Source organism: Bufo gargarizans, chromosome 3 (assembly GCF_014858855.1).
Source record: "Bufo gargarizans isolate SCDJY-AF-19 chromosome 3, ASM1485885v1, whole genome shotgun sequence".
Lineage (NCBI taxonomy): Eukaryota > Metazoa > Chordata > Amphibia > Anura > Bufonidae > Bufo > Bufo gargarizans.
Genome location: NC_058082.1, coordinates 511,134,928 through 511,150,707, shown reverse-complemented (window position 1 = coordinate 511,150,707; position 15,780 = coordinate 511,134,928). Strand labels below are relative to the sequence as shown.

Genomic DNA, 15,780 nt, shown 5'->3' with positions numbered 1-15,780 from the left:
CCTACACGAACTGACTGACAAGGTTCAGCCCCTGCAACTTCTGGGTCTCCAAATTGGGTACATGGCCTGAGCTTGCCCTTTACCCCTTGGAGGTGCTGGCCTGCCCTACTAGCCAGTGTATTGTCTGAACGTGTGTTTAGCATGATTGGAGGGGGTTATCACAGGTTGTATATCCCAATGTTTTGGGGTGTACCCTAATTTAAAAAATACAAATACATTTAAAACCAAAAACCAGTATAGGCTATCTCCTCCTCCTCCACCGCCACTTCCACCTACACCGCCACATCCACCGCCTCCTCAACCTCCTACTTCATATGGACCTGGTCCTCCTAGAGCAAGATTATAATTTTTTATTTTTACGTATTTTATGTTATTTTAAGTCATTTCCCTATACACATTTGTTTGCAGAGCACTTGCCATGCTCTTAACCACATTGTGACGACATTTGCAGCCCTCTAGCCCTTTCCATGACATTTTTACAGCCATTATAGTGCTCAAAAGTTCGGGTCCCCATTGACTTAAATAGGTTTCGGGATTCTGAACTCAAACTTTTTTCCGAAGTTCGGTCGAACCTGAACATCCAGGTGTCCGCTCAACTCTATTCAGAACGCATAACTTGACCGCTAAATGGCAATAATATTTAAATTTTTCTACTTATACACGCCACAAAACACCTTAGAACATATAACTGCACTGCTGAACGGCCAATATATTTTTCTTTTGCCACTAATACACGCCACAAAAGGCTTTATAACATATAACTGTACCGCTGAACAGCAAATATATTTTCATTTTTCCACTTATACACGCCACAAAAGACCTTAGAACATATAACTACACCGCTGAACGGCAAATATATTGTTCTTTTTCCACTTATACATGCCACAAAACGCTTTATAACATGTAAAGAGATAAGCAGGCACACTTATATATGGGTAGAATCTGATCTAATTTATTTATAGGAATAATATAGATAGTGCTAATTAAGAGATGAATAAAATCAATAGTACAAAGTGTAATTCAATAAAATATTCCTTGGAGTAAAAATAAAAATGAAAATAAAGAATAAAAATAAAAATATAAATATGTATATAATAGCCACTTATGGTAAAAAATGGTAATAAATGGATAAATGTAGTCAATAAATGGAGTTCCACCGTATTATGAGGATATGTACGGTGGAACTCCATTTATTGACTACATTTAACCATTTATTACCATTTTTTACCATAAGTGGCTGTTATATATATATTTATATTTTAATTTTTATTCTCTATTTTTATTTTTACTCCAAGGAATATGTTATTGAATTACACTTTGGACTATTGATTTTATTCATCTCTTAATTAGTATTATCTATATTATTCCTATAAATAAATTAGATCAGATTCTACACATATATAAGTGTGCCTGCTTATCTCTTTACTTCTTATTCCACTATCCTGACTGGGTGAGTCAGATTTAGCAGTTCCTGCACCTCTATCAGTAGAGCAGTCTATCACATTCAGCTTTATAACATGCAACTGCACCGCTGAACGGCAAATATATTTTTCTTTTGCCACTAATACACGCCACAAAAGGCTTTAAAACATATAATTGCACAGCTAAACAGCAAGTATATTTTACTTTTGCCACTAATACAGGCCACAAAAGGCTTTAGAACATATAACTGCACCGCTGAATAGCAAATATGTTTTTCTTTTACTACTTATACACACCACAAAAGGCTTTAAAGCATATAACTGCACCGCGGAACGACTAATATATTTTTCTTTTTACACTTATACACGCCACAAAAGGCTTTAGAATATATAACTGCACCACTGAACGGCAAATATATTTTTCTTTTGATACTAATACATGTCACAAAAGGCTTTAGAACATATAAATGCACCGCTGAACGGAAAATATATATATATATTTTTCCACTTATACACGCCACGAAAGGCTTTAGAACATATAACAGCACCGCTGAATGGCAAATGTATTTTTATTTTGCCACTATTATACGACAAAAAGGGCTTTATAACATATAACTGCACTGCTGAACAGCAAATCAATTTTTACTTTTTTCACTCATACACACACCACAAAAGGCTTTAGGACATACAAACCGGATTCCAAAAAAGTTGGGACACTAAACAAATTGTGAATAAAAACTGAATGCAATGATGTGGAGATGGCAAATGTCAATATTTTATTTGTAATAGAACGTAGATGACAGATCAAACGTTTAATCCGAGTAACTGTATAATTTTAAAGGGACAAGTAGCAATAAGAGGCTGGAAAATGTAAATTTGAGCATAACGAAGAGCTGGAAGACCAATTAACACTAATTAGGTCAATTGGCAACATGATTGGGTATAAAAAGAGCTTCTCAGAGTGGCAGTGTCTCTCAGAAGCCAAGATGGGTAGAGGATCACCAATTCCCACAATGTTGCGCAGAAAGATAGTGGAGCAATATCAGGTAGGTGTTACCCAGCGAAAAATTGCAAAGACTTTGCATCTATCATCATCAACTGTGCATAACATCATCCGAAGATTCAGAGAATCTGGAACAATCTCTGTGAGTAAAGGTCAAGGCCGTAAAACCATAGTGGATGCCCGTGATCTCCGGGCCCTTAAACGACACTGCACCACAAACAGGAATGCTACTGTAAGGGAAATCACAGAATGGGCTCAGGAATACTTCCAGAAACCATTGTCAGTGAACACAATCCACCGTGCCATCCGCCGTTGCCAGCTGAAACTCTACAGTGCAAAGAAGAAGCCATTTCTAAGCAAGATCCACAAGCTCAGGCGTTTTCACTGGGCCAGGGATCATTTAAAATGGAGTGTGGCAAAATGGAAGACTGTTCTGTGGTCAGACGAGTCACGATTCGAAGTTCTTTTTGGAAATCTGGGACGCCATGTCATCCGGACCAAAGAGGACAAGGACAACCCAAGTTGTTATCAACGCTCAGTTCAGAAGCCTGCATCTCTGATGGTATGGGGTTGCATGAGTGCATGTGGCATGGGCAGCTTGCATGTCTGGAAAGGCACCATCAATGCAGAAAAATATATTCAGGTTCTAGAACAACATATGCTCCCATCCAGACGTCATCTCTTTCAGGGAAGACCCTGCATTTTTCAACAAGATAATGCCAGACCACATTCTGCATCAATCACAACATCATGGCTGCGTAGGAGAAGGATCCGCGTACTGAAATGGCCAGTCTGCAGTCCAGATCTTTCACCTATAGAGAACATTTGGCGCATCATAAAGAGGAAGGTGCAACAAAGAAGGCCCAAGACGATTGAACAGTTAGAGGCCTGTATTAGACAAGAATGGGAGAGCATTCCTATTTCTAAACTCGAGAAACTGGTCTCCTCGGTCCCCAGATGTCTGTTGAGTGTTGTAAGAAGAAGGGGAGATGCCACACAGGGGTGAAAATGGCCTTGTCCCAACTTTTTTGGGATTTGTTGACACCATGAAATTCTGATTCAACATATTTTTCCCTTAAAATGGTACATTTTCTCAGTTTAAACTTTTGTTACGTGATTTATGTTCTATTCTGAATAAAATATTAGAAGTTGGCACCTCCACATCATTGCAGTCAGTTTTTATTCACGATTTGTATAGTGTCCCAACTTTTTTGGAATCCGGTTTGTATAACTGCACTGCTGAATGGCAAATATATTTTTCTTTTTCCACTTATACACACCACAAAAGGCTTTAAAACATAACTGCACCGCTGAACGGCAAATATATTTATATATTTTTTACTTATACACACCAAAAAAGGCTTTAGAACATATAACTGCACCGCTGGATGGCAAATCCAGTTTTTTTTTTTGTGCTTATACATGCCACAAAAGGCTTTAGAACATATAACTGCACCGCTGAAAGGCAAATATTTTTTTATTTTTCTACTTATACACACCACAAAAGCTTTAGAACATATAACAGCACTGCTGAATGGCATATATATGTTTATTTTTCCACTTATACACACCACAAAAGGCTTTAGAACATATAACTGCACCGCTGAATGGCAAATATATTTATATTTTGCCACTAATATATGCCACAAAAGGCTTTAAAACATTTAACTGCACGCTAAACACTAATACACGCCACAATTTTATTTTTAACCGATAACTGCACCGCTGAACGGCAAATATATTTTTCTTTTGCCACTTATACATGACATAAAGTGCTATAATTTAGGCACTTCACCACACAACAGCTAATAAGCCCTTTTTTACCACTAATACGAGCAAAAAAATGCTTTAGAATATATAACTGCACCTTACAAGGGAAAATAAGACATAGAAATATTTCCTTATAATAAACCCTGCTAATGGCTGCAACACCCCAATAACAAGAACGGTTTGCTGGAATTACAGAGCTGTATAATGGCAATTTGGGTGCCCAGTCAGTACAGCAAGGTGTAATAGGATTTTTATTTTTACCCAGGCTGTCACTACCTTTACTGAGCCCTGTTCAACATAAATACTGTGGAATGATTTCTCCCTATCCTTTCTAGTGTTGATCGAACATGCTCGAGTTTCCTCCCCGCACGTTTCTTGGCTGCTAGGCAGTCACTAAACATGCAGGTAAGTACTGCCCTCACTGTAATGCCAGTAGCCATGTTGGCTACTAGCATTACAGTGATTGGCTGGCTGGAACGCATCATCGGGTGCTATATAGCACACAATGACGCATGTTCGACTCATTCGTAGTCAGGGAGAGCTGAGCATAGGAAGGGACAGAGAGTGTAAGGAGTGTACGGTAATTGAATGTTCGTTTTGTACAAAAATGTTTCAGAAACTCAAAAGTCCTTGTAAGGACTATTGTGTGTGACAGCAGCAATTTATGTTTGTAGCGCATCCTGCGCTAAATTGCTCAGTGTTAGGGAGAGCTGTGCATAGAAAAGGACAGACAGTGTAGGGAGTGTAATAGAAAGATTTTTATACAAAAAACTTTTGAGAGACCAAAAAGTCCTTTAAGGACTATTGTGTGTGATAGCAGCAATATATATTTGTAGCACATCCTGCGCTAAATATCGTGTAATAGGCTGCCGCGGACAGTTAAATGTCCGCACCACATCTCCTGTTTAAAGTGTGCGCATCCCTAAAATATCAGTGACATCCAGTGTATTTTTTCCATAGACGGTACACTGTGGACAGTTAAATTATGTGCCACGTCTCCTGTTTAAAGTGTGCACATTCCCAAAATATCAGTTACATCCAGTGTACTTTTTACGTAGACGCTCGCGAAGTCAGCCCAGTGCGAGCAGGTGGTCGGTTGGATTGCATTAGATAATTCTTCCAGTCGGTTAAGCACCACCCTGTCTTCCACCAAGTCCAGTCTCAGTAGCCAGGAGTCTGGTCAACAGAATACACACCCTGATCCTTCTTCCTCCCACCATGTACAGTCTGGTTAAACAAGTAATCCCACACTGGGATATTCCGAGGACCTCTTTTCACTATTACTTGATTTGGCCCTCTCGCCAAGCACTCTTGAAGAGGGACATGAGATCTTGTGCCCTGATTCCCAACCTCTTGAGCATCCACAGTCACAAGAACATGACTGTAGGAAACTGCAATTAGTGCTTAATGAGGTGGATTATGATGAGACAAAGTTGCCAATGAGTCAACCACAATTACTGTCTCAAGAGGTTGATTAAGAGGATGACACACAGTTGTCAATCACTAAGGTTGTGGTTAGGTCAACATATCAGGAGAATGATCAAAGTGAGGAAGTGGAAGAGGATATGGTGAACGACGAGGTCACTGACCCAACCTGGAAAGGTGGAAAGCCGAGCAAGGACAGGAGTACAGAGAGGGAGGGATCTGCAGCACCGCAACAGGCTGGAAGAGGCAGTGGGGTGGCAAAAGGGAGAAGGCGGGCCACACCAAACGGGCCTGCAACTGTTCCAAGGAGCACCCCCTTGCGGAAATCTACCTTGCCAAGGGGTAGATGTTCTACAGTATGGCGCTTTTTTGAGGATAGTTTGGACGACAAAAGAATAGTAGTTTTGTACCTGTGCGATACAAAAATGAGCCAGGGTGTGAACACTAGCAATCTCACCACCACCAGCATGATCCGCCACATGGCATCAAAGCACTGTAATAAGTGGGACGAATGCCTGGGTCCACAATCTGTGTGTGCGGATCACTCAACTGCCTCCTCTTCCCCTGTGTTACGTGCTGGCCAATCCCCTGTCGAAGGCGCAGGCCCGGATGCCTCCCGCTCTGCACCTGGACCTTCGCAAGCACAATCAGCGACCATATCCACTTCCGTGTGCCAGTGCAGCATACAAATGTCCTTATCCAAGGCCTTTGAACGCAAGCAAAAATACCCAGCCAGCCACCCCCAGGCCATAGCACTAAATGCACAGCTTTCTGAATTACTGGCCCTGGAAATGTAGCCATTTAGGCTTGTGAACAATGAGGCCTTCCGCAGCCTGATGTCGGTGGCCATCCCACGTTACGCAGTCCCCAGGCGCCAGTATTTTTCAAGGTGTGTCGTACCCACCTTACACCAGCATGTTTCCCGTAACTTCACATGTGCCCTGACCAACGCAGTTACTGGGAAGGTCCACTTAACCACGGACACATGGACAAGTGCATTCGGCCAGGGACGCTACATTTCCCTGACGGCATGCTGGGTGAATGTTGTGGAGGCCGGGAGTGAGTCATACCCTTGGATGGCACAGGTGCTACCGATGCCAAGGATTGCGGGCCCTACCAAGATCAGGGTTTCCGCCAGCACCTATGTTAGTGGCTCCAAACCCCACTTTTCCCCCTCTGCTTTCTCTTCCACTTCCACCTCTGAATTATACATGTTCAGCACCAGTCAGTCATCAGTCAGTAGTTGGAAGCAGTGTAGCACTGCAGTGGGGAAGCCACAACAGGCTGTGCTGAAACTCATTTGCTTAGATGACAAACAGCACACCGCTGCAGAGCTGTGGCTCTCGCCACTCAACCTACAACCAGGCATGGTTGTGCCTGATAATGGCCGTAACTTGGTGGCGGCTTTGGAGCTCGGCAAGCTGAGAACATATACCATGCCTAGCCCACGTGTTCAACTTAGTGGTTCAGCATTTTCTCAAAACCTACCTCATTTTGCCTGAGCTACTGGTAAAGGTGCGCCACATGTGTACTCATTTCTGAAAGTCATCAGCAGCGCTTGCAATTTCCAGCTCACCGACTGTTGTGCAATATGAGCATGCACTGGAACTCCACGCTCCACATGTTGGCCAGGCTTTGTGAGCAGCAGAGGGCAGTAGTGGAATACCAGCTGCAACATGGTGTCGTTGCCTTTCCAGTCAGCTTCCGCTATTCACAAGCGAGGAGGGGGCATGAATGTCTGCCCTCTGTGAGATTTTAAGAAACTTTGAGGAATCCATACAGATGGTGAGCGGCGATAACGTTATTATCAGCGTAATCATCCCACTTCTGTGTCTACTCGCTGCTCACAATTAAGGACGACGCTTTGCATGTGGAAGAGGAGGAAATGGGGGAAAATATAACACAGGGTGATAGACAAACCACTCTCAGTTCATCTTCTCAGTGCAAATTGGACGATGAAGAGTTGGAGGAGAAGGAGAAGGTTGCTCCAAATTGCTCCAAAAATTTCAATCTGACAACGCTGGCGGCAGAGTCCATAGTTCCTTGGCCAACCGAAGAGGGAACAAGGGGAACACACAGCAGTTCCAACCGAGGCAGGGTGTCCTCAATTATCCCTCAGTGCCTTACAACTACTGGGTGTCCAAGCTAGACACGTGGCACGAAATGGCCTGCCCTGCTGCCAGCGTTTTGTCTGAGCGAGTATTTAGTGCTGCTGGTGGCATTATAACAGATAAGCGTATCCGCCTGTCAACTGAAAATGCTGACAGGTTGAACAAGGCCTGGATTGACTATGACTTCTCGACTCCACCAGAGGAAAGCTGATGAACACAAAGGCATTTTAAATGTGTTGTTTATAATGTACTGAATACACTGTATTCCCATGCACCCCTTCTACCACAAACAAGGGTATATGGCCTTTGCATATAATGTTTTACAGGGTCAGCTCACCAGCAGGCCCTCACCTACAATGTTTTACAGGGTCAGCTCACCAGCAGGCCCTCGCATATAATTTTTTAGAGGGTCAGCTCACCAGCAGGCCCTCACATATAATGTTTTACAGGGTCAGCTCACCAGCAGGCCCTTGCATATGTTTTAAAGGGTCAGCTCACCAGCAGGCCCTCGCATATAATGTTTTACAGGGTCAGCTCACCATAAGGCCCTCGCATATAATGTTTTAGAGGGTCAGCTCACCAGCAGGCCTTCACCTACAACCTTTTAGAGGGTCAGCTCACCAGCAGGATCGCACCTAAAATCATTTACAGGGTCAGCTCACCAGCAGGCCCTCGCATATAATTTTTTACAGGGTCAGCTTACCAGCAGGCCTTCACCTATAATCTTTTACAGGGTCAGCTAACCAGCAGGCCCACATCTAAATTATTTTACAGGGTCATCTCACCTGCAGGCCCGCACCTTATTATACCTAATAGGTAATTTGTGCACAAGATGCCTAGCTTGGATGTGGTAGCCGCAGCTGTTTCTGAGGCTCCCTCTCCAGAATCGAACCATGATTCTCCCGTTACTCGTGGTCACCATGGTTTGCGCTGAAAATAACATCAAAAGTTGATAGGGCAGACATCCGAATGGATCGTCACCATCAACGGGACGTGCGATCGCCCCAGGTTATCTAAAGTCACCAAAGCGGCAGCAGGCCCTCGCCCATAATTTTTTAGATGGTCAGATCAGCAGGTCCTTGCTCCAAATGTTTTTAAGGGTCACCAGCAGGCTATCAATCATAATTTTTCAAGGCTGTGTAAGATTCCCTCCTTTATGTGTAACAAAGGGTGTATTGGAGTGCGGGTTCCTTGTAATTTTTGGCAGCTCTTTCACTTAGTGCATAGGCTTTATGAGTGTAGGAGTCCCACTACCTGAACAATTGTAACACAATATGAATGAGGCCCTCCTTTATGTGATATACAGGTTGTTTCATAGTGTCTCTTCTTTGTAATTTGTGGCAGCACTTGCACTTTACATATAAGTAAATATACAGGAAAGAATGTTTTTTAACATTTTTTCCTCTAAAATCGTTTTTTATCTTTGGTTTGGTGCGTATTATTGTCTGTAAAAGTGGCATACTACTCGGACAACATCGTTCCCAGCAGCGACCTGGAAGTAAAAGATGCATCCAGACATCCTCCCCATGCTGTTCCCAAACCATTTAGGTGGTGTTTCCATTATTTCATGACCTTTTCCTATGAACCAGCCACCCTCCCCTCTACAGAGCAGGGGGTGGCTGGTTTATTGTTTGGGTTCTTCCATTGACTTCCATTAAACTTGGGTGCTCAGTAGAGCACCCGAGCATCCCGATGTGTTTGGCTAGAGCACCCGAGCACTTTGGTGCTCGATCAACGCAAATCCTTTCCCTACACCTTGAATAATCTTTCCCTGCACTTGTAAATCATTTTTGTTTAGCACAATGAAGTTGTTTCTAACACTGTCCCTAGCACCTGCTGATGTCTCTCCCTGCACTAAGTACACTGGAGAATGGCAGAATCCAAGATGTCTGAGGCTATTTATAGGGTTGTGACATCACAGTGCTGGCTGGCTGCTGATTGGCTGCATGCATGGCATTATAGGTGATCCTGCCTTCCCAGAGTTCCTTGCTCCATGTCCTCACACGTGCCGCAGCCATTTTAGGAAAAAATTTGATTAGTTACCATGAAGCGTGAGGAATTTTGGATATGGTGCAAATCCAAATGTTTCCTGAAATACGATCGAATTCCACTTTGTCAGCTTCGATTCGCTCATCTCTAATCGTTGGGTTGGTTTGGGAAAGAGCTGGACTCTTCTATAACATGACTCTTTACCAGCATGTGATGCCAGCATTAAAATTAAAATTATTGGCATCAACTTTACTTGAGCTGCTAAGACACACACCACTGCTTTTACATGTTAGTCACTATTTTATGCTGATCTTAGTGACATTTTTTTTTTGGGGGGGGGGGACAAGATGGCCAAATAATAGCAATTCTCTCAGTGGCAATTTAGTTTTTCATGTTTTAATACTTTTGCATCATAACATAACTTTTTGCAATACAAATAATCAGTTTTTTTCTTGTGTAGCTATATTCTAAAATCAATAACATGTATTATGTGTTTTCTGTGGAATGACCTGCAGTTTTTACTAGTGCTATTTTGCTACACAGTAGAAACATAGGGGGAGATTTATCAAACTGGTGTAAAGTAGAACTTGCTTAGTTGCCCATAGCAACCATTCAGATTCCACCTTTCATTTTCCAAAGGATCTGTGAAAAATAAAAGGTGGAATCTGGTTGCTATGGGCAACTAAGCCAGTTCTACTTTACACCAGTTTGATAAATCCCCCCCCACCCCCTAGTTTATATTACAAAGTTACTTGTTCTTCATTCTGTTTTCTATTACATACATTTATTGCTCATGCAATTTTTACATTTTATTTTCAATGTCTGTTCTTCTTTCCTCATTCTGTTTTTGCTACAGATTTCAGCAGACACACATAGTCATTTGGATTCATGCCTTTCATTATTAGTTTTCCAGTTGGCACACAGAATATGAAATCCTATGTGGTGCTATATCTTAGTTTATGTGCCAGCTCTTAATATCTCCAGTTAGGTCAAGGATAAGCAACTCATAGTGCCCCAAATGCATGCTGAGATACACAGCCCATTACAGCATTTGCCCTTGAACAATGTAGTCTACATAATTGACCATATTTCATAATTGCTGACAATTCAGTAATGTCGTGAGGAGAAATGAATGGAATGAATACAAAATGTGTGTTCTTTCCTACAAGGTCAGATTACTGCTCTAAATCTAGTCTTTGGATGTTATTGCTATTTCTTAAAATGTCAAACATTTATGGTATGCTCACAAACTGAGGATTTTGGTGCAGGTTTTCACTCAGAAAGACAGATTTCTTGTGAATTTTGCTGTTGAGTTAACCATTGTAATGAATTCATCACTCAAATATTTATGTCCAAATAAAATAGTGTCCTGCTACAGATTTCTCCATAGCTTTCCATTAACTTCCACTATTCTGCATTTTTTGTACAAATTATAAGTTTTGCAATGTAGAAAAAATATTTTGAAGCATAATCTACAGTAGAACATCTGCCTCTTCTAAAATGCAGACATTGATCACATAAATGCAGCTAAAATCCCCCTCTAAAGTAAACAAGTAATCCACTGCCATGCTCAGTGGCAAATTTCAGAGGCCATCTAATTGATGAAATAATAATTAATTCATTTATATGCCAGTGCTAATTTTATGTCTTTCCATGTCTTGATCTTTCGTTTTGCTATTCTACCAGTTTTTTTTTCTTTTGTTAGATAGATAGATAGATAGAATTCATAACGCTGGGTTCACACCTGAGCGTTTTACAGCGCGTTCCTACGCGCTGTAAAACGCACAACAGGCAAGAACCAATGATTCCCTATGGGAAGGGTTCACACCTGGGCGTTTTACAGCGCGTACGATCGCGCTGTAAAACGCCCGACGCTCAAACAAGTACAGGAGCTTTTTTTGGCGCGTTTGACGCGCGTTTGGGCCATAGACTCTTTGGACAACACTGCTGTCAATCACCCAAACGCACGTCAAACGCGCGTTCACTATTAAAAAAACGCGCATAAAACGCGCGACAAAAACGCGCATAGAAACGCGCGTTTGAGAAACGCCTAGGTGTGAACCCAGCGTAAACATTTCATGTGGGAATTGAAGAGGTGTTCCAGTTTTACAAATTTTCTGAATCACTTGACAGGAAACAATAAGTTATCACTTAGGCCTCATGCACACGGCCGTGACTTTTTTTGCGGTTCACAAACCGCGGATCTGCAAAAAAACGGAAGCTGCCTGTGTTGCCTTCCGAATTTGCATAACAGAATGGGACCCAGCAATATAAATGCCTATTCTTGTCCGCAAAGCGCGGACAAGAATAGGACATGTTTTTTTTTTTTTTTTCCGGGGCCGTGGAACGGAGCCACGGATGCGGACAGCACACGGAGTGCTGTCCGCAACTTTTGTGGCCCTATTGAAGTGAATGGGTCCACATCCGGACCCAAAACGGCGGCTTGGATGCGGACCCAAACAACGGTCGTGTGCATGAGGCCTAACTAATAGTGATTGTTTATCTGTAATGCCCCATTTTCCTTCACTTAATTGAAGTCACGTGATTTCCCATTGTGTCATTTCCCTATCCCGATGACATCACATCAACACCTGGGGCATAGCAAAGCTTGTAAGGCTACTTTCACATCATCAATTGGGACAAAACCAAATCAGCTTTGTCCCCATTCGTTGTCTGAGGGGACAAAACTAAACAAATCATAACGGAGTACCTCAGAATGCATTCCATTCTGTTTTGTTGCATTACCATGCCGGACAGAAAAGCGCTGCAAGCATCGTTCTTGTGTGCAACATGAGATACTGATCAAGATGGATCCTGCATGAAACACAATGTACGTCAATGGTGCCTGATCCGATTTTTTGGGACACGGAAAAAAATGATCTGGCGCCCATTGACTTACAATGGTTTTAGTGCTGGATCTGTCTTGTTCATTTTGGAGATAATACAACCAGATCCATTCTGAACGGATGCAAATTATTTACCAGATGCATTTTTGCTGATCCCCTGCCAGATTCAGCAAAAACACATATGTGAATGTAGCCTAAGACTCTCCCCTGTCAACACAACATCATCAAAGACCTTGCTTCAAAGATTGATGTTCTGCTTATTCTCCTGGACCCTGCCTTGTAGATATGATGTCAGCAAAGATATTGTGTCTTAGGGCATAGTTTTTCCAGAGAGGCTTCAAGCAGGGTTGGATCAGTATCGTTTGAGCTGGTAGGGAAAGAAGTAGTAGAGACCTAATGCTACAGACACTTCATGTGAGGCTTGCGCCAGGATGTAAACAAAAAGTGTGGGTCACAGATTGCAATTACACTTGAGGAGTAAAAAGGCACTCAGGACTTTATTATCTGACTTATATAATGCAGCAAGCTTGAATGCTGGTGTTATTAACTTTTTTTGTGAAAACAGAAAATTAAATAGTATATATGAAATATATGTTTTTCTAGATATCTGCCTTTTGGCTGTTGCAATAAATATCTTTAAAAGGGCTTTCTGAGATTTAAATACTCTAGATAGGTCATTAGTATCTGATCAGTGGAGGTCCAACACCCAGGACATCCACCGTTTAGCTGTTTGAGAATGCACCCGAGCTTTTATGAGCACTGCGATCTTCTCTGTGCTCACCAAGCACAGCGCCATACATTGTATAGTGGCTGTGCTTGGTATCGCAGCTCAGCCTCATTTACTTCTAGGAGCTGAACTGCACCTTGGCCATGTGACCGATGATCATGTCATCAATCGACCTAGGGAAAGCTCTGCTGCCTTCTCAAACATCTGATTGTCAGGAATCCTTAGGTGTCGGACGCTCACCGATCATATACTAATGACCTACAGTATCTTCTGTATTTAAGTCTTGGAAAAACCCTTTAAGGAGTGATGTACTCTAAATAATCATGTCTTAATAAAAGGATACATTTTAACTCTGTGGTGTTCTTTCTTACTTCTAGGTCATGGATTATACGGGACATTTGAAATGTTGTCTTCTTGGAGGAAAACCAGAGAAGATCAACACGTAAAAGAGAGGATGGCTGTTGTGTATGCAGACACCATGATTTCCTTCTCACTCACCACTGCCATGTATTTAGTCACCTTTGGGATTGGCGCCAGTCCCTTCACAAACATTGAAGCTGCAAGGATATTTTGTCGCAATTCATGCATAGCAATCCTCTTCAACTACCTCTATGTACTATCATTTTATGGCTCTAGCCTTGTGTTTACTGGGTACATTGAAAACAATTACCAGCATAGTATTTTCTGCAGAAAGGTGCCAAAGCCTGAAATCCTACAGGTCAAGTCATTGTGGTACAGGTTTCTTATGACTGCAAAATTTAGTGAAGACACAGCGGACTCCGAAGAAACAAATTCTTATGAAAGTCATCTTCTAGTTTGCTTCCTCAGACGCTATTACTGTGACTGGATAACAAATACTTATGTAAAACCTTTTGTAGTTCTCTTTTATCTTGTTTATATTTCCTTTGCCTTAATGGGCTACCTGCAGGTCAATGAAGGGTCTGATCTGAGTAACATTGTAGCAACCGAGACAAGAACCATAACTTACACAAGCATTCAGCAAAAGTATTTCAGCAACTATAGTCCAGTTATAGGCTTTTACATTTATGAGTCTATTGAATACTGGAATACAAGTGTTCAGGAAGATGTTCTTGAGTACACAAAAGGTTTTGTGAGAATATCTTGGTTTGAGAGCTACTTGAGTTATCTAAGAAAGCTTAATATGTCTACTGGATTACCCAAAAAGAACTTCACAGATATACTTCGGTATTCCTTTATTAAAAATCCGAGATATGCACATTTTTCTGAAGACATTATCATACCCAAAAAATATAACAATGCAGTTGACGTGGTGGCCTCTAGGATGTTCTTGATTGCCAAGACCATGGAAACAAACAGGGAAGAACTTTATGATCTCCTTGAAACATTACGGAAACTTTCTCTAACCTCCAAAGTAAAATTCATTGTCTTCAATCCATCCTTTGTCTACATGGATAGGTATGCTTCTTCAGTGGGAGCTCCATTGCAGAACTCCTGCATAAGTGCTTTGTTCCTGCTTTTCTTCTCTGCATTTCTTGTTGCAAGCTCTATCATCAATGTCTGGATTACGCTAACTGTGGTCTCTGTCGAGTTTGGAGTAATTGGATTCATGACTTTATGGAAAGTAGAACTGGACTGCATATCTGTACTTTGTCTTATCTATGGGATTAATTATACCATAGACAACTGTGCACCACTGATATCTACTTTTATTTTGGGAAAGGAATTTACAAGAACTAAATGGGTGAAAAATTCATTGGAAGTACATGGGGTAGCCATTTTACAGAGCTACCTCTGTTACACTGTTAGTCTGATCCCTCTTGCAGCTGTGCCTTCAAATTTGACCCGTACACTGTTCAGGTGCTTGTTTTTAATAGCGTTCGTCACATTTTTTCATTGCTTTGCCATTTTACCAGTTATGCTTACTTTTGTACCACCTTCAAAGAAGAAAAGGAAAGAAAAGAAAATGCAAGAACATCGTGAAGAGATAGAATGTGTTGAAATGGTGGACCTAGACAGTACCAGAGTGGTTGACCAAATTACAACTGTCTGATATAGTTTCTTTGTATGTTTTTTTCACCCTAGGTCTTACCAAGAGAATGTTTTAATTGAACTTTTGATCTATAAGGGGAGGAAATATTAAAACATATATCCAATACAATCCTATTGATGGATGTTCTAGAAACTTACTTTTAGCCTCAGTAAAAAAAAAATAATACAAATGATATATGCATTGGTTTCAAGATGGTAGTCTATATCCAGATAATACTGTAGATTTTGGTTTTCTCTTCAATCATATATATATATATATATATATATATATATATATATACACAAACAGGCTTGAATACCATTTGAAGACCTTTTAATATTCCAAAGTTAAGAGAGAACACAGGAGAAAAGAATATAAAGTCTGAGTTTGCACCACTTAATTGTTTAAGCAGGAAATGCTATTTATATGCTGCTTGTAAGGCTGTTACTGTTGCTGAGTCCAAACGCCTACAAAGGT

At 41.4% G+C, this 15,780-nt stretch overlaps 1 protein-coding gene across 1 annotated transcript in view; it reads left to right on the top strand.

The window, feature by feature from the left end:
- The window catches only part of PTCHD1 (patched domain containing 1), a 222,127-nt gene extending 206,803 nt beyond the window's left edge, over positions 1-15,324 (top strand). The window contains exon 3 of the mRNA XM_044287103.1: positions 13,670-15,324. Within this exon, the coding sequence (XP_044143038.1) occupies positions 13,670-15,324 (1,655 nt within the window). The remainder of the gene's footprint in view (positions 1-13,669) is intronic.
- Positions 15,325-15,780: the final 456 nt, after the last annotated feature.